General features: G+C 38.9%; 1 protein-coding gene, 1 long non-coding RNA gene and 1 pseudogene across 4 annotated transcripts; 2 read left to right on the forward strand and 1 right to left on the reverse strand.

The window, feature by feature from the left end:
• Positions 1–19708, reverse strand: part of LOC149050082 (uncharacterized) — an 89740-nt pseudogene that overhangs the window by 66030 nt on the left and 4002 nt on the right.
• Positions 6–9274, forward strand: LOC149050088 (patched domain-containing protein 3-like). 3 transcript variants are annotated; one of them, XM_089196818.1, is made up of 4 exons: positions 6–865; positions 4667–5890; positions 6270–7414; positions 7885–9274. In XM_089196818.1, the coding sequence occupies exons 1-4, from the start codon at positions 813–815 to the stop codon at positions 8367–8369; spliced, it is 2907 nt and encodes a 968-aa protein (XP_089052944.1). In that variant the 5' UTR covers positions 6–812; the 3' UTR covers positions 8370–9274. The 3 variants fall into 3 exon arrangements, with proteins under 3 accessions (XP_089052944.1, XP_089052945.1, XP_089052943.1); XM_089196819.1 differs by lacking the exon at positions 6–865 and adding an exon at positions 3061–3189; XM_089196817.1 differs by lacking the exon at positions 6–865 and adding an exon at positions 3574–3927.
• Positions 11128–15183, forward strand: LOC149050089 (uncharacterized). Its single transcript, XR_016183773.1, has 2 exons — positions 11128–11425; positions 13146–15183. It is a non-coding gene; the product is annotated as an uncharacterized LOC149050089 (long non-coding RNA).

Below are 19708 nucleotides of genomic sequence, written 5' to 3' on the forward strand. Positions count from 1 at the left end.
GAGTCACACGAATTATTTGGTTGAACAATTCAAGCGCCGGGAAACATTTCACAGCTGCGTTTAACTTGACTCCCGCGTTACGGAAGGAAAAGACTTACAACTCATCAAAGTCTACTAAAAAGAGTGAAAAGATAGAAAGAAGCGTTCACACCGAACAATGACACATAATTTCCAATGATTTCTAAAGGAAATGTCACGTACTACTCGACTTCGATGTAGAACTTCCGTTCTCTCCTTATAAACAAAATGCATCTATCACTTTCTAAATTTATTTTTATTTTGGAAAAACGTGGTGCGAAAGCAGATAAAGGTCTCTTTCCTTTAAATCACGTTTGGTGCTTCTTGTGTTTGAATGGAGCGCAGATAAACGCTTAAAAAGAACGTGGAAAAAACTTAAATCGGCTAGATGCACAACTACTCACTTGCTAAACTTAACCTAACCTAGATAACGTGGACAACTTTACAGATATATTTTTAATAGACTGCTAGCTACATAAAATTACGTAATTTCCAATCACCACAGTGCTGTGAAAAGGTTAGTTGAAAAGCCGCATGACAAAAGTAAAAAATGATGACCTTCCGTATATTTTAAGGTAGAGATTCCACTCGGAATCACCATGTCCATGTCATGGGGAGCGGATAATGGCCTTTAGAACTTCCGGTGTGAGCTAAAAATAATAACTTTGTCGAGCGCTGAAGCGCAACATTGTCATTTGGCACGTGCACCGAAAGCATATAAACCAGAGGAGTCGGACTCATCAGTTAATTTTTAGCAAGACTAGCACTAGTGTTGAAGTCACTTTCGCTCCATCATGGGCAAATTCAAATCAGAACTCGAACAAGTTAAGAAATCAGACCAATCAAGGTGGGTAGAGTTTTTTAACTTTAGTTTGATTAATATTATAGATGATTATGTTGTTGGTAAATGATAAAGTTTCCTACAGAGCACTCGTTTTTCTCCTTAGAATATTGGATTTTCGAAGGTAGTGAATGTTTGTGCGAGGATTACTTTATTTCTTGCCGTTATTGCCCTGCATAAGGTGACATAAAATAGCCACCACGCGATGTTTGAAGTCTCTGAGGCAGGAACTCAAAGAAAACAAATAACAAGTCGGCAGTATACGTTTTCCTTGCGGCGAATAATCGTTAAATAAAAAGGAATTCCTCCCACGAATTATTGCCAATGTGGAAATGTCCTTTACAGCATATTTCCCTCAACTTCGAAATATTGCTCGGCAATTGCCTACCATACTCATTTTGGTTTGCTCGTTTGGTTCTTGCATGTAAAGAAACCGAACACATATGTCGGAAAAGCGATTACTACTTTCCGTGTCCTTCCTTCTGATTGGATTGTTCCTATCCATCATCCAATCAGAGACTAGCCGATAGCGTGACAGTTGCAAGCAACTAGCATTAACGAAGATATGTCATCGTGAGGGAGAAAATACATTTTTGTACGTGTGAAATCTTAGAAAACGTGTAAGTTCGCCGTTTTCGATTGAACAGGAAAATAACAACAAAGCATCGGAAAAAAAGGCCTTTATTTCTTGTACAAATCGTTTGTCTAAGAATATTCCGATAACTGCAACGTACGTCCATCAGCTGCATCTTACATACCTTAATCATGATCGTGATCATGATTTGGATCGCTTCAAGTTCCCACAATCAAAAAGGGATTAAAACAATTATGCTTGCAAACTTAAAAATATAATACAGTTTCAAAGCCGACGTTTCGAGCGTTAGCCCTTCGTCAGAGCGAATGATCCGCTCTCACGAAGGGCTAACGCTCGAAACGTCGGCTTTGAAACTCTTTACGGTGGCCAATTTACATTATCAACTCAGTCCATAAAACCAAAATTACCTCGTTACTCTCATCGACGCAGCACTACAGTTTCTTTAGAAACTTACCCCTGCCCTCCTTAAATTCTAATACTCGAGGTAAACGTGACTCGAACGATGGCGCAACGTGACGTTCTTCTCTTCAGGTGTCAGTGATAATAAATTCAGGATAGAATGAAAGTTTCGAGAACGAATAGTTATGCTGTTATTTGATTAAAACAAAAACTACCAAGCGGTGAGTTTGTTTACGTTGCGATTCAGAAACGTGTTAGCTTCACTCGTGAATATAAGGAAGTGGACACCTTCGATGTTAAATCCTGGTTCATCTGTCACTTTTATCTGCTTGTTTATTTTGACAAAGGAAATAGGACGTGTGCGTACGTAATGTTTCAAACTACACAACTTTCTGTTTTGCTGTTACTAATTAAAAATGTTCCAGAGAAAGCTTTTATTCGAGAAGGAAGAGGGAATATCTCGATGAACGCGATGTGCAGCAACAAAATATTCGGAGTTACAGAAGAACCGAAAAAAGGATGACACAAAGCGAAGAAAATAATTTAAGCAAAGGATTCGATGAGAGGGCGAACGTTGAAGAAGACTTCGATGAATTTAGGTATTTGTTTCGAGCGTTAGCCCCTCGTCAGAGCGAATTATTCGCTCTCACGAAGGGCTAACGCTCGAAACGTCGGCTTTGAAACTCTATGCGGTGGCCAATTTACATTATCAACTCAGTCCATAAAACCAAAATTACCTCGTTACTCTCATCGACGCAGCACTACAGTTTCTTTAGAAACTTACCCCGCCCCCCTTAAATTCTAATACTCGAGGTAAACGTGACTCGAACGATTGTGCGACGTGACGTTCTTCCCTTCAGGTGTCAGTGATAATAAATTCAGGATGGAATGAAAGTTTCGAGAACGAGTAGTTCTGCTATTATTTGATTAAAAAAAAAAAAGAAAACTACCAAGCGGTGAGTTTGTTTACGTTACGCGATTCAGAAACGTGTTAGCTTCGCTCGTGAATATAAGGAAGTGGACACCTTCGATGTTAAATCCTGGTTCATCTGTCACTTTTATCTGCTTGTTTGTTTTGACAAAGGAAATATGACGTGTGCGTACGTGATGTTTCAAACTACACAACTACCTGTTTTGCTGTTACTAATTAAAAATGTTCCAGAGAAAGCTTTTATTCGAGAAGGAAGAGGGAATATCTCGATGAACGCGATGTGCAGCAACAAAATATTCGGAGTTACAGAAGAACCGAAAAAAGGATGACACAAAGCGAAGAAAATAATTTAAGCAAAGGATTCGATGAGAGGGCGAACGTTGAAGAAGACTTCGATGAATTTAGGTATTTGTTTCGAGCGTTAGCCCCTCGCCAGAGCGAATTATTCGCTCTCACGAAGGGCTAACGCTCGAAACGTCGGCTTTGAAACTCTATGCGGTGGCCAATTTACATTATCAACTCAGTCCATAAAACCAAAATTACCTCGTTACTCTCATCGACGCAGCACTACAGTTTCTTTAGAAACTTACCCCGCCCCCCTTAAATTCTAATACTCGAGGTAAACGTGACTCGAACGATTGTGCGACGTGACGTTCTTCCCTTCAGGTGTCAGTGATAATAAATTCAGGATGGAATGAAAGTTTCGAGAACGAGTAGTTCTGCTATTATTTGATTAAAAAAAAAAAAAGAAAACTACCAAGCGGTGAGTTTGTTTACGTTACGCGATTCAGAAACGTGTTAGCTTCGCTCGTGAATATAAGGAAGTGGACACCTTCGATGTTAAATCCTGGTTCATCTGTCACTTTTATCTGCTTGTTTGTTTTGACAAAGGAAATATGACGTGTGCGTACGTGATGTTTCAAACTACACAACTACCTGTTTTGCTGTTACTAATTAAAAATGTTCCAGAGAAAGCTTTTATTCGAGAAGGAAGAGGGAATATCTCGATGAACGCGATGTGCAGCAACAAAATATTCGGAGTTACAGAAAAACCGAAAAAAGGATGACACAAAGCGAAGAAAATAATTTAAGCAAAGGATTCGATGAGAGGGCGAACGTTGAAGAAGACTTCGATGATTTTAGGTATTTGTTCGGTAAAATTCTGGTAGTCAGAGGATTCAGAGTTCGATAGGGCACTGATCGAATAGTAATTCTTAATTTCGCTCGGAAACAATTCTCGTCTTTTCGGTCAAGGTTTACGTAATGATGAAGTATGATAGTTATAACAACACCAAGACAGCACCACAGTTTCTTTAGATACTTATCCCATCTAAGGTTTTGCCTCTCATTTTGGGTCGTATAGTGAACTCGAGGTACTTCTGCGACTAAAACTTTGAGTTAAAGCATCAAATAGTACATTGATTGATAAATTGCTGTCAACCGCTGATCAGACCCAAAGGGTGGCTGGCTCATGGCTAGGCCATAAACAAGATTTACATGTGTCGCAAAAACTATGTAGCAAGCTGTGTGCATTATATGCTATTTGTGTTTCCATTTCTTTCTGTGGCAAGTTCAAGGTATTCCTTGGATTTATTCTTTTTCTTTGTCATCCTTTGTCATCTGTAATACAGTGGTATTGTTTAATGCCAGAAAAATAAATTAAAAAAATAGAAAAAAACACGATGAAAGAGCCGTTGGCTAGATCATGTCTTGCCATGTTTGATGCGCCCTGCACAATCAGCCCTGCTGAAATCTTCAGGTCGAGGGGAAGAGCGTTTGAGGAAATGTTTCAAATATTTTGGGACTAGTAGACAACTCTCCTCCACTAAATGCTTCAAAAACCCATATCAAAATTCACTTTTCGATGTGTGTTTTTTTCTAGACCCTGCTATCCACGCCGGTTTCTTCCATGTCATCTGTGGTCCTCACTCTGCAAATGGTACTTGCGTTTTTTGGAACGCTTCTTTGGCTGGTATGGCACAGGGATTGCCAAACATCCGCTGATAACAATCCAGTTGTGTCTCATACTTATCAGCGTCTGTTCTGTGGGCTTTGTTTGGTTCAATTCAGAAAACAGAACCGTAAAATTGTTCATCCCTCAAAACAGCAAGGCAATAGATGACTTGGAGACTGCCGAGAAATACTTCCGAGTCGACTTTCGAGAGGAAATCATCCTACTGGTGGCCTCTCCCAGTAATCCTAATCCTCTTTCCCCGATGTGTTTGAAACAGGCCTTCAGAGCTCACGATGCAGTCATGGAGCTGAAATCGTTTTCAGAACTCTGTGTCACGTTGTCGGGAAACAAATCCAGGTCAACAAACGGATGTGCGATGATTAATCCACTAGAATTTTTGCAGTTCAATGAAAGCAACTTGAACGGAAAGGACTTACATGATGTCCAACGGGAACTGACCAAATCCTACAACGACACAAGTTTACTCATGCGTAATGGACGCCCATTCTGGTTGAATTTCAACCGAATGTTTGGCAGGGCCACTCGAAAACATGGAAGCATAACCGACGCCAAAGCTTTGCAAATGATTTATCTCCTTCGTGATCCGAGGGACGATGATGAGAGTGACAAGATTCTCAAGTGGGAGAAGGCCTTCATTGACAAACTAGGCTCGCTAGTGGACAAACTTTCGTGCTTCGATGTCCATTATTCAAGTGAAAGGAGCCTGGATGATTCTATAAGTGCAAGTACCGGGTCTGATGTTAAACTGGTGTCAATCACATTCACCTGCATGATCTCTTTTGCTTGCTTCATGCTGGGCAAGTACCTTAATCCGTTGACTGGTCATGCTTTACTTGCTAATGGAGGGGTCTTCGCAGTTGCCCTTGGGATTTTGTCTGGGCTCGGCCTTGGTATGTGGCTCCGTGTACCTTTTGTTAGTTTGGTGGGTGTGCTACCTTTCTTGGTTCTTGGAATCGGCATCGATGACATGTTCATCATGGTCGACGAGCTTGATCGGCAGCCACGTGACCTGTCGACGACCGGAAAGATCAAAGCGGTTATGAAGCATTCTGGTGCAACAGTTACTATGACAACTATGACTGATTTGGTTGCGTTTGCGGTCAGCACGTCTACCTCATTTCCCGCCATCAGGTAAGCTACTTCAATTGATAGCCAGTGCTTCTCCATCTTGGGAAGATGAAGACAATAACATCAGGTTTTAAGCAATGGCGTAATTGTTTAAAGGATCCGGATTTATCAAGTGACCTCTATTAATTTCTTTTAAAACCTCAACTGCAAACTATTGAAGTGAGATGTCGAGCTGTGACAGGAGCCAGTGGATTGATTATCTGATAAAAATGGTAACAGTTTCTTGGGATATCTTTTTTTCCCTTGTATGACTGAGCTGTAAGCATAAATGGTGGCGTGAAATATCACTTAATTGGCTTTCAAGTTCTAAAATTTCGTCAAATGTTTTAGGGTATTTCAGTGAAATCGTCTATATTAAACATTAGTTACTTTCTTTTCTCAGGTATTTCTGTGTTTATGCTGCCTTGACAGTGACGTTCTCCTTCCTGATGGTTGTCACATTCTTTGTGGCCCTTATGACATACGACGTAAGACGAATTAAATCTGGCCGCCGAGATTTCCTCCCATTCTGCCTGGCACCACGGCCAAAAGAGGGTAAACCAGCATGGGATGAGCCTCTCCCCCAAACTTCAAATAAAGTTATGAAATACTGGGGCACATTATTGACCCTTCCAGTTACAAAAGTTCTGGTTATACTCTTCTCTCTGTCACTGCTTGGTGCTGGGATATACGGAGTCACTCAGGTGGATGAGTCATTTGATAGACGTGTATTGGCCAGAGATGATTCCTACTTGAGGCAGTTTTTGACAGCTCAAGAAAAGTACTTTGAGTTGTCCATTGGAGTGAGTATCGTGCAGACTGGTGAGGTTGATTACCAATTGAGGTCCACGCAGAGCGACATTAAAGAATTAACGACCATATTCAAGGAAAATGAATATTACAAGAACCAATCACTATCCTGGATGGATGCATTTGCCCAGTATGCTAAGAATTCGAAGAGAAACGTTACTGGCCCAGGTTTTCTACGAGAATTGAAAACATTCCTTCGTATTCCCGAGTTCTCGTATTTCACACAGGACGTGAAGTTATCCGAGGATGAGACCAAAATAGAAGCTTCTCGCGTAATAGGCTATATGAAGGATTCGGGTAGCTCCACCTTCCAGAAAAACGCTATGCTCACACTCCGTGAAGACATATCAAAGAAGTCCCAACTGAATGCCTTTCCAATCACTCGATCCTTTATATTCTTTGAACAATACGCAATTACGTCACGCGAGACCCTAAGAAACCTGATAATCGCAGGCTTAACGGTGGTAATTGTCACAAGCCCCTTTTTGATGGATTTTACTGTGACGTTCGTGGTGGTGCTCAACTTCGCAGCGCTGGTTTGCGAGTTATTTGGTTTGATGGTAATCTGGGATGTGTCTCTGAACTCCGTTTCCATGATTAACCTGGTAATGGCCATCGGATTTGCAGTTGACTACAGTGCCCACATTGCCCATGCTTACATTACGTCAAGCAAAGTCACAGCCGATGAGCGAGTTGTGGATGCTCTGAGCACGTTGGGTGCAAGTGTTTTCATGGGAGGTACGTCAGAAGCTAAATTAATTGTTGTAAAACATGGCCGAGAAAAGTAAGCATTTACAAACATATTGACATTCTTGTGTTTCTGGAGTGTATAACAAGTTTAAAAGTCTGTGGCCCTGTTTCAGTCGGAGGTATTAGAAGAAAATTTGGATCTATTGAGTTGATAATGGAAATTGGCCACCATAAATAAATTATGGAGCTGATGTTTGGAGCCAATCTTCTTCAACGAAAGGCTAACGCTCAAAACATCAGCTGTGTAACCTCTTTAGAGTGTCTAATGGTCTCTATCAACTCAGTTGATAAAATCAAAATTTCTCGGATGTACCGCGGTTGATTAAAAAATTCAAAAAAAATTTAAGGAACCACTTTAAGTGAGATTAATTTCTGCTTTTAGTAACTTCCATCACTTAAGGTTTTAGTGTTATGTACGTCGCAGCATCTGCTGATCTTTTCTTCTTGATATGTTTTAGGAGTCAGTACGTTCCTTGGTATGGTTGTACTTGCATTTGCTGCATCCGAGATATTCCGAATTTTCTTCAGAATGTTCTTTGGCATCGTCATGCTCGGGCTTCTTCATGGCTTGTGCATCATGCCTGTTTATCTGTCTTTGCTGTGCTGGAGACCCGCTCTTATAAGACGTCCCTCAGTAATGGACACAAGTGAAAAACTTGGAAGCACAGACACGACAGATAATATTACCAACACCAATGGTTTCTTGGAAGCGGTGAAATCTTCCGGGGATACATCATTTCAGCCGCCACAAAACTCAAACTCAAAAAAAGAAGCCGACATCTCACTCAATGAAAAACCAGCCAACCAGCAGATACACACAAATGAAGCTGAGAGAGGAATTCAAAACATGGGGATTGATGAGGATGACGACGACGCTGAGACGGTGGAGGTAGAAGGCGACGTTAAAAATGCAGCTAGACTGGAATTTGAAGTAGCGCTTTAACGAAACACCCAGATTGCAAATTTAATCAGCTCAAAAAGAAAATAATAGCACCTTTTCAGAGATTAATAGTGTCATTTTCATTTCATTTTTTCATTTTGTCTTGCATTAGAAAGTCTTTAAAATTGGAAAAACCATTCTGGGTCAGCCTAACTGACATCAAGAAAATCAAGCCTGTTGAGAACTTACGACCGTCCAAATATTGAAAATTCGATGTTTAATCTGGCTTCCAAACAAGAAAGATACAGAGTGAGAGAAGGCTACACACTCAGAGCTTTTTCTATCCAAAGAATAGTGCACTTGTGGATTTGGTCTCCATATTTTACATATGTGCATATTTCGGTTATGACTGTAGGTGTGTCTTGTAAACAGAATAAAGACCTAATTAATCGCTTGAAATAACATAATAAACTTTTAGATGAGTGTCATTAATCAGTTTTGAGTTTAAGTTAAAGCAAAACATTTCTTGTCATTCAAAAACAAGTGGGCTTTTCACAGTAATCCTTGGATGCTTTAATTAAGTTAGCAATATCAGGCTCTTTCTATTTAGACCTAGTAAATTCATTTCTAGTTTCGAAGAGATTAAAAAAAAAACTACATAGATTCACTCACAAAGGAAAGAAACTATGTGCTAAAAAGACTTCAGTACACAGCTGTTTGTGTTAAGAATTGTTGCAGTGCAAAGTGAAAAGTGCCAGGCATTAATTAGCCAATTGAAAGAACGTTATTCTTTATCAAAAATGCCCCTTTTACCCTAAACATATATTGCCTATAATTAATACTTTCCTTGATAGAGAGTTAAGATTATTTTGTATCAAAAAATGTACATATTTACATGTAATGCTATGAAATAGCTTTAAGATACTTATTACAGGTGTGCTGATTAATAAACAACAATGATTAGTCTCTTGCTGGGTTTAAGTAACACTACCATCTAAACCCTTGGCCAAATTCATCCTTAGAAAAGCATGGAAAGAGCACAAATAAAATTCCTTAGTTTAAGGTTAGCCAAAGCTGACCTTGAGATTGTCCTCAACCGTCTAAATCAATGCAGTGGGTTTTTCTGGGTTAGGAATTGAAACACAGGGAGGCCTACTCTGGGACATTATATCATTAATTTTTGGGCTACTTTACTACAAAAATTGACAGGGATTGTATTCCACTCAAGTGTTAAAACCTAAGTTAGCAACAGTCTCTCTATAAACTTTAAAAATGTCTACAGAATCTCATGCAATAAATAATGGTAATTAAACTGAGTGGGGTGCAATTCGGGCTGACACACTACTTTCTTACATTCATTTTGAAATCACCCAAATACAGTACTTGGTCAGTTCAAATATTTATTTATGCAGTACTGAGCCAGTCTGAAATTAAATTCATCCATTTTTTTTTGGGGGGGGGGGGGGGGGGGATGTAAGAGTTTTGGAAACAAAAATCGCAAAATTTGGCATGGTACTCCTCCATTTTCCTGCAATTTGATTGGTTACTTTAAACAAGCCTTGAAATCTGATTGGTTGTTTTGTTTTTATGGTAACCTCCTCATTGGCTGGGAAAAAGATGTGATTTAAACAAAAAATTGATGCGGTTCATGAATAAATTCCATCAATTAGAGCCAATCAGATAACAGGGACCACCAGTGATTTCAAAGTGGGTGTAATAAATGGAATAATCATTTTGGTAACTTTAGTATCCACACAAGTCACCATTGTCTAAAAAATATCCAGATTTCAAACCACTTTAACTAAAAATGCTTAGACAGAATTACCACAATAGTTACTGTTTCATTACATATATGTATAAATAGTCAAAACTAGTGAATAACCAAGAAAAAACATGGGTTATATGTATAGTGCAATAATATCAAAACATAAACCAATATTAAACAAACCTATAAAAAAGAGGCACATGGCGAGATAAATTTTAAATTTAAGAAAAGAGCCATGATTTACATAAAACTCAGCTACTGACAATAAATTTTCCACATAATTATCGACTAAACTCACTTAAGATTATTTACACGTATTAACTATTTCATAAAGCTTCACTAATTATAAAAATACTCAACTTGCCTACCATTTTTTAGCATTTATACTGTCAATTTTGGCATGGAAGTTTAGCAAATCGCATTCCTTTTCAACAGTAATGGCCTGGTCCTTTTCAGGGACCCAACCAATTTGATGTTCTCCTGCCTCAGTAAGACAAAACACCCCAACACTATATTGAAAACCATATGCTAAGGTCCTTCGTAAGAAGCCTTCCTTTCCAGTCTCAACAACTACTTTTCCTGGCTGCAGAAAAATATTGACGTCCCATAATAGAGAATCAAATCCTTTCAGAAGATCTTTTTACTATATTACCGTTTGTCGGATCACTAGGACCTTCCAAGCATTCACTTTATTCCACTCCGCAACGTTTAACCAAATAAAAATGAAATAACTTTTATTTTTGAGCTGATATGGCAGTATACCAGGTTTAAAAGCATTCGATGTTACCTAAATGACGAGTCACAAAGAAAAACTATAAACTGATGACAGGTTCACTTGTCTCCGCCATGTTGATTCTCCCAGTAACTTTTGTGCTGACTAGTTTCCATGTTTATCGTCTTTGTTAACTCGGAGAAACACAAGAAGGCCAAACGAATTGAGGAGAATGATCGTACAACCACACACGAACTGATTTCAATTAAAACCGATTACTCGAACACACAAAACTAATGGTTTATGTAGACACGAAGTATCCTTCTACTTCATTTAGCCAACACGAAATATCCTAATCCAATATTGGCCTGGCAGCCATGTTTGCAGCAAAGAGGTTTTCTCGGCATAGATCATTGACGGAACTCATACATGTATGTGAATCCTCAAACTGACGAAGGTGAAAAGTACGAAAAGACTGTCAAAATCTTAAGATAGATGAAGATGTATGCCTTCAGTGGGTTCGTCGAGTTACAAATTTCAAACGTTTATATTTTGTCGAATACGATGGTGGAAGAAGCTATAGTGCAGATTTGCGAGTTTATGCTGGAAAAATAGCCCACTTTTGTCACTCTTTTACTCAGGGTAAGTTAAGTGTCTATACGTAAGCTTCCGTTCAGCTCAATTGACTTCGGACTATGTTATTTTTACTGCTCAATGTAAGAGTGAGTAGCAAGAATTGTGCCTTTCTCCAGAATACCTTGCTATTTTGTTTTAAAATGATCGGAACTGTAGGTTTGATTTGATTCAGTAACATCTCAAAATAAGAATAAATAAATTATCGCCGCCACAGTCATTTGTTGTGTTTTTTCCTGAGATCAATCATATTATGACATATCGAGGCGCACCTGATTTGAAATTTTGTTCGCTTTGTGGGCTTGCTAAGGTGCTAAGAAGAGATGGTTTACATATCTTATCCTCTCATGATTACAATGCAGTCCAATTCATATTATTTCCTGATGATGATACGCAGGTGCAATCTTTTGATCAACTTTCTCAAAATGAAATACAAAACAGAAATTTGGTTTAAACAGAGGGCTGTCTGAGTAAGAAAAAGGAAGAGAGTACATTGTCATAATTAGTTCATATATCAGTATTGTCTACAAGTAGAAGTTACTCATGTTAACATAGGGGTTAGGCAGGTGCATGACTCTTATAACAGGAGGTTTACATGTATAAATATGAAAGCCATTACCAACCTCATATTGACTTGCAGTCCATTGCAGGGTTATTCCCCACCAACAACTACCCATATTTACATCTGGAAGAGATGAGACACTTTGGGAGTTAGTATTGTGCCTAAGACCGCAATGCAATGATCCCCACTAGAGACCAAAACAGGACTGCTTAATCTAGAGTCTAGTGCACAAACCATTTGGCCACCATGCCTCCTTCTCTGATCCTTATGATGGGAGTGAAGTGAATGGGATCAATTTAATAGGGTGGAGCCCATACAACATTGTGTAACTAATAGTCACTTTAGGCAACTTTAGATGACTTAAGGCAATTTAATGTGACTTAAGGTCCCAGAGTAGTCCTAGAAGGTTTGTATGGAAGGGAAAGCGTGATGCCCCTTTCCATTCTTGCCTTCTACCAAGGATATTGATAATATGGTTACTTTCTGCAGACTGCCTTGTGTAGATAGTTTGGAATTTCTTACTCTCTCATGATAGACTACTTAAACATAGGTTTTCATGGTAAATTTTCAGTTAATCAAGATGTTGAAAAATTCCTTTGCCGTGTTCAATTAGAAGCCTTTTACCATGACAAAGAGGATGATTCTAAGGTCTTGAACAAAGATACTTTCTTTGGTATGGTATTCTCTCATGTTAGCAGAAAATAAATTTCCTGGAAGGTGGAATTGTGGCAACATGTTATCAAGAAAGACAACAGCAAATTTCATTGATCTTAAAGAAACAATTCATTTACAAAGACTTTCATTGGTTCACTATGAGAAAATTCAAACATTGAAGTCATTTGATAAGGCTTGGGTATTTTTTTAAATTGTGTATTTGGGTAATTGTTAAAACTCAAATTATGCATTGAATGCACAGGTTTGTCTTCCATTTTTGCACCAATGCTGTAATAAGCTGGAAAATCTTTGACATATGTTTCAACCCAACCATTTTCCATAACTTCTAACACCATTATGAAATAATTATGCAGGGAAATGGAAAATTTGTGGCATATACTCCATGTCTGAAATGCCATGTTTAGTATCAGCTATCAAGATGTAGGAAGGTGTACATGTGGGAATAAGCTTGGTTGTTTGTGTCATTAATGTGCTTTTCCTCCTTTTTATCAGGTTGATCTGTCAGGACCAGGGAGTGAGGATTTTAGCAGGCAAGCAGATTTAGGGAAATGTTCATGAGGAAAGTGACTTTCATTTTAAGCCTGGAAACTATCATTGTGAAAAGCCCATACTTGTGCTAATGGTAACTCATTCCTATTCTGATAAGCTAGATTTAGGAAGGACACTATTTCATGACATAAATTTGACATATACGCTGTGCACAACACTTCCATTTGACTATACTTTTATATTAGCCAATACCAATCCCCAAGTTTCAATAGGGTCAGGAAAAAAAAGAATGTACCATAACTCTGTAATCTTGATTTCATGTTAAAAAAAAATTATAAAGACCTGTTGATAACTGATGCAAGGAGAAAAAGAATATATCAAATTTGGTTGAAAAATTATAATTAGCCGTAGGCCAGATAAAGAAGATTCTTAGAATAAGAAATGTGTACAAATGTAAAAGCTAAGCAAAACTGTTTGAAATACCTGCCTGTAAGTGTGCACCATGTAGTATAGTCATTCCAAGAGGTCACAATCCAGGTAAGATAAGAAGGCAGCCTGGTTTATGGGGGGATCCCTTTAATCCCATCTGGGATCTCAGGTGGGAATGGTGGGCTCCCACCAGCACAGGTGGGATTTACAGGATCCTGCCTTAAAATCTGGGCATGATCCCACCTGAGACATTCCAAAATCCAAATTGGGATCTCAAGTGCAATTTTTGGGATCCCACTGGGGATCCCACCTGGGACAGACCAGGGATCCCAGCTCCTGTTTTTACCTAGGTACACATGCAGATTTCTTATAAACATGTAATGTAAGCCTGTCATTACTACAAAACTTTTATGCACACCTCAAAATGTGAACACATAGACTTCAAGTTTCTATTGAGTCAGTTTAGCTTAGTCAAGTTAAGTTGAGTTAAACTTTCTTGATAATGATGCAATCAGGACAATTTTACAACTTATTTATAAATGTTAGCCTAGCTGGAGAATTGGTAGTGAACTGCAGCCCTAGGTCTGGCACTAAATTTTGATCTTCAGAAGGTGCTTTAAAAATAGCAATTTGCTTATGCACAAAGGAACTTAATCCACTGTAAGAGGGTAGGCTTTCCTTTCTTCATGTAAAAAATACAGTGCTTACAATCTTTCCACAAGCTCAATGAACAATGAGAGCTAGCAAGACTGATAATGACTATGTTATTTGTGTAAATATCAAGAGGAGGATAAAAAGTAGGATATGGTTTGCACAACTCTCATATTTGAAAAGTTTAGCCCATGAAGCTAAGGCACTTATATTCTTGCCTTGTGTATTACATGGATACCAATTATACAAAAAAGTTCCTCTTCATCTGTGTGCCCCAAACATAACAGGAGAATTTCAATTATGAGAAGGTATCCTTTAATTTCAGTCCTAGATATAATCAAAGGAGGATCCTTGCTTTTCCAGATTCCCACCTGTTAAAACTGACATAATATTATAAATTATCTTGTGACCAATTTCTTATATCAATGGTTAGTTTGGGTATGAGCATTATTGTAAGAACGCCATGCACTATTGAAAGCTTGCTAAGCCTGATTATTTAATGACATCCAAATAACATTACATGCCACAATGTGGTCACTACAACAAAATTATATAATCAGACTTGCCTTCTACAACTCTAGAGGGCTTAAGGTATAGAGGAATAAGTATAGTAAACAGTTAGAAATAACATAAAGCTGATAGTTTGAAAGCTGAAAGATGTAGAGTACAATTCATCAAACTCTCTGCATCCAAACAAAAATGAGTTAACTACTGCCATAACTTCTTCCATACATTAATGTTTACAGGAAATCATTAATTTTTGTCACTAGGTGGCACTGTACTAACAATAGTTCTGCCAACCACAAATACATATTTTCAGTTGTCTCATAATTTATGACTGTACAGGTCAATGGAAGGTACATTTCCACCTCTATAGGGACTAACATTACAACTACGTCGGGAAGCTGTAATCATCAAATTAACAAGCCAAGATCTATTAAAACGAAGTGCTTAAGTTTTCCAATTGGTCACCTTTGTTACAGTCAAGCTCACTCCATTTCATGGCCATCTTCAGCAGGACTATCCTGTTGCATGGGAAAACATCAAATGTTACTCACATATTCAAATAAATAACTGAAGCAAAGGTTCCTTTAACCAATTGAGCCTAAGAGTGACCAGCATGTTATTACTCCTCACAAAATCATCCCCTGAATCACACATTAAGTGCACAAAATTAAAGGAAATGGTCACCAACTAAAGAAGCTGAAAACCGTTAAACAAATTATCCTTGCCAGAACCCTACAAAGTGTATAGAGATTGTATGGTTAACAAGATGGAGAATTGGGAAATGAACGAAAGAAAACGAGGAAGATAACTGTTCAACAACACTCAAACTGTCTTTTAATCCAAGATCCTCCAAACATGACAGACACTTCATTTATCTTCACACGAATATACACACCCTTCATTTATATACACTCGAACATCGTAACAGAGATCAAATTGAAGAAAAAGCATGTGGATTTTGGGTTGTAAAGGCTAAATTGTGCTCCAGAAACAGTAAATGATGTTGAATAGATTGAAAGGATGAAAGTTCTTGAAACGTTCTATTTTAAATGAAAATTCATTAACTGATAGTAGTGATGAAAATAATCTGTGAAGCTATAGTCATAATTACTTTTCCATGTAAACATACCATGATGAAATGTCATCTATGAATGAATTTAATCTCACTCATTTTGAACATATGATCCAAAATCTGAAATGAATTAACTTGCAGTTGAATAAAAAAATCCTCAATGTGTTTTACCTGCCACTATCATTCTAAATATCAAAAACCAGTCACTACACCAAATTACGTCAAATTTTTCCATCCATAGTCACTTTATTGTGATTTTTTTGACAATGTGCACTTTCTCTTTTGGCCATCTATTTTTATAATTTATCTTTTACCAGCTTCATCTGAGAAGAATGAAGTCCACACTGGTAATTTGACACATTTTAAGCGAATCTTACAACTGCTTAAATTTTGTTGGATAAAAAACATAAAAGGCATAAATATAAAAGGCTGCAGTTTCCCTTTTTAAGTCTTGATCTTACACATTGCAATTTTATAACGGGTTTATAGTCTTAAGATTTTTTTTTACATATTTCTCTCTTTCGTCAATTGATATATTTACAATTTGATTACGTGTTTATAATTAATTCTACTTTAAATATCGTTTATTTTGTAGATAGATATACCTTATATATTTATTTGCTTATTTTGTCTTCTAAATTTTCTCTTTTGTGAGGGCCGTAACTTAGAAAACTATAATAGGTTATTGCGTCTCCCTCTTTGAATAAAGTTATTCATTCATTCATTCATTCCTTCATGCGAGCCGATCGGAACGAACCCGACCGACCTTGCTACCTCTGAGTAGCCCTTCTCAGTGCAGTAAATAATAAGTAAAGAGTTTTCGTCCGTTTCAGCCCCCGCTCAACCCCTGTTGAGTTGTCATACATATTTTACTCTCATTCACTAGTCACTGGTCCCATGCCCCACCCACCAAGTTCAGATACTGATTGTCGTTTGGTCACAAGCCATACTTTGCGGCCAGACACTTCCTCGTGTGACGACCCTGTTACCGACAAGAAAGTTTACGACCCATCGGTGGAACAAGTCAAAAAATTTTGGGAGTTACAAGCTATCGGTGTCTCAATACAAGTGACAGCGTATAAGAAGTTCTTAGATATTATTCACCTAAACAACGGCCGCTTTTAAATCTCTTTTCCTCGAAAGAAACAGTACGCATTAGTACCGGATAACTACGCCCAAGCTGTTTCTCGCCTGGCTCCTGTCCTAAAATGTCTAGAAAGAATCCTGGATTGTTTGAAGAATACAACCAAATCATTTTAGAGCAATCTTCACCAGGAATAATGTCCGATGTTGATCCTGACAAACCAGTCGAAATTGATCACGTGATTTTTTTACCGCATCATTCAGTTATACGCGGAGACAAACAGACGACTAAAGTGAGGATAGTCTATGATGCATCCGTCAAGTCTGCTGGTCCGGTGTTGAACGACTGCCCTCCTGCCTCCTTGCTGACATACCCGATGTACTGATGCGTTTCAGGTACCATCGTGTTGCTTTGGCGGCCGACATTGTAAAAGCCTTCCTGATGGTCCGGATCAAAGAAGCTAGCCAAGATGTTTTGCGCTTTCTTTGGATAGATGATCCTGATAACGAACATCCAAACATTTTCGTGAAACGTTTCAATCGAGTCGTATTTGGCGTCACAAGTTCTCCCTTTCTGCTGAACGCAACAATTAGACACCACGTAACCAAGTATGAAGCTTATCATCCCCAATTCGTGAGCGATTTTCTGACCTCTCTCCATGGGGATGACTTCAAGAGGGGAAAAGACAGCGTCCCTGAAGCATTTCAGCTCTACACAAAGGCAAGATCAATAATGAAGGAAGCTGGCTTCCATTAGAGGAAGTGGATTTCAAGTTCTGAACGGCTAATGGAATGGATCGACGAAGAAGAAGGAGTACCAGTCAAAGAAATGGTTGAGTTATCGAAAAAAGACGGTACTGAAGAGTATGCGCACGCAGAAAATCTATGATTCCGCGAAATACAACAGTCCTTAATCAAGTCACAAAAATTTAAAGAATTTGAAGCAACGGCTAGGATTGTACACAGATGAAAACGAGTTGCTCCTGTTAAGGGGAGACTACAAATTCCATTCAACGCCAAGTTCCTCATTTTCATGCCATCAGATCACTACCTAAGCGTTGTTATCATTCAAGATTGCTACAAGACAAGTCGTTCAGAAGATTCTTGCATGGATTGCAAGACGATAGAAGGGCAACATTATGCCATCCCACCGACCGCGCCCTGCCTCAATTTCTTGTGGAAGGGAATCCTGCCTACACCAACACTGGAACCGATTTTGCCGGACCGTTGTCCGCTAAGAGTGGCTCTACGGAAAAAGTTGTTAAGAGGGTCGACATCGTGTTGTAAACTTGTGGAAGTTCCAGAAGTGTTCATCTTGATTTTGTACCAGACCAGAACGCGGACACATTCAGTAGAAGCTTGAAAAGATTCATCTGCAGACGAGGTATACCAAAGCTGGTTGTCAGACAACGCCCAAACCTTCAAGACTGTCGCTAAGGCCTGTTCCAAACGTCGTGCTACTGCCGTGCCGAACTCAAATGAAATAGTAATTTCGATTTAAGCACGGCAGTAGCACGCCGTTTGAAACCATTAAGCGCGGCACGGCTGAATTAGGTTCGGCACGACTACTTAGCAGGCAGTAGCACGACTTGATTTCAAACGTTGTGCTACTGTCGCGCCGAACTCAATTCATAAATTAATTTAACGTATTTTGCATTATTTGCATACTATTACGCATGCGCACTAATAAAAAAAAGACAAATGGCGTCGTGGCGCAAAAATCTACCCGTTTTGCCCGAAAGCTTGAGAGAAGAGGAATCCGACGGTGACAATAGCTCCGCCGACGTTTCCCGAACTTTTTTAAAAAGATGTTCACCTGCATCATTTGACAGCTATTCTCCAGATAACGACAAAGAGACTGATTCAAACGAATCCGACACAGGAGTCAGTGAACAGAGTGAGGTGTGCAGCTCGAGGAAAAAGAAGCGAAAGGGACGGAGAAGCGTATGGGAAGAGCGACATGTCAATGATTTAGTAGATGTGATATGTAGTAGCGAGTACTATAAGAAGAAGTTGATTTTCACGAACACGAAAAATTCGAAGAACGCAGAAATATATGCTAATGTCCTCAAAGATTTGGGCCAGAGATATGAAGATGGTAGCTTCCCGTTTAGCGTAGATCAGCTCAGGAACAAGTTTAAGAAATGCATATCTGAGTGCAAAAAAATTGCATTGACTGTTAAGACCTCGACGGGCGTAAAAAGGGTTCAAGATGAAAAGCAGCTGGGAGCCTGGTTTAATCAACTATTTCCACTGGTCCAAACAAGGGATTCATGTAACCCTGACATGGCAGTAGAGTCTTCTTCATCACTGCAGTTGTAGGACGGGGAGCCAGTGAAAAGAGCATCAGATAACAGAACCCCCACTGATGAGCAATCAAGTGACGGTCTTGACCAAGGTGACGACTCTGACAAGAAACAATTTGTGCCTATAAGGAAGGGTAGAAGAAAGAAAGTCAAATCTCAGAACTCTTCTAGCGCTTTGTCCACTGCTGTGGAGCTTTTTGAAAAAGTGGTTAATAATGACCCAACAACACAGCTGATGCATTTTTTCAAAGAGGAAAATCAGCGAGCTCGTGAGCATGAATTAAAGTTAATGGAACTCTTCATGTCACAAAGACAGCCCGCAGTTAGTTATTCTGCAGGTTCATCCTCTATCATTTTCCCAGGAAGAAGCCCCAGCCCATTTGCAGGATCTAGTCATTGTGCAGGTTCATCCTCTATGATTTCCCCAGAAAGAAGCCCCAGTTCATTTGCATACACAGCTCAAGATTTACTCTACAAGGAACCTCGACAGTGCCAGTTCTCAGAGAGTGAAGGGAAAA

This window comes from Pocillopora damicornis, chromosome 2, assembly GCF_964200805.1.
Source record: "Pocillopora damicornis chromosome 2, jaPocDami1.2, whole genome shotgun sequence".
Classification (NCBI taxonomy): Eukaryota; Metazoa; Cnidaria; class Anthozoa; order Scleractinia; family Pocilloporidae; genus Pocillopora; species Pocillopora damicornis.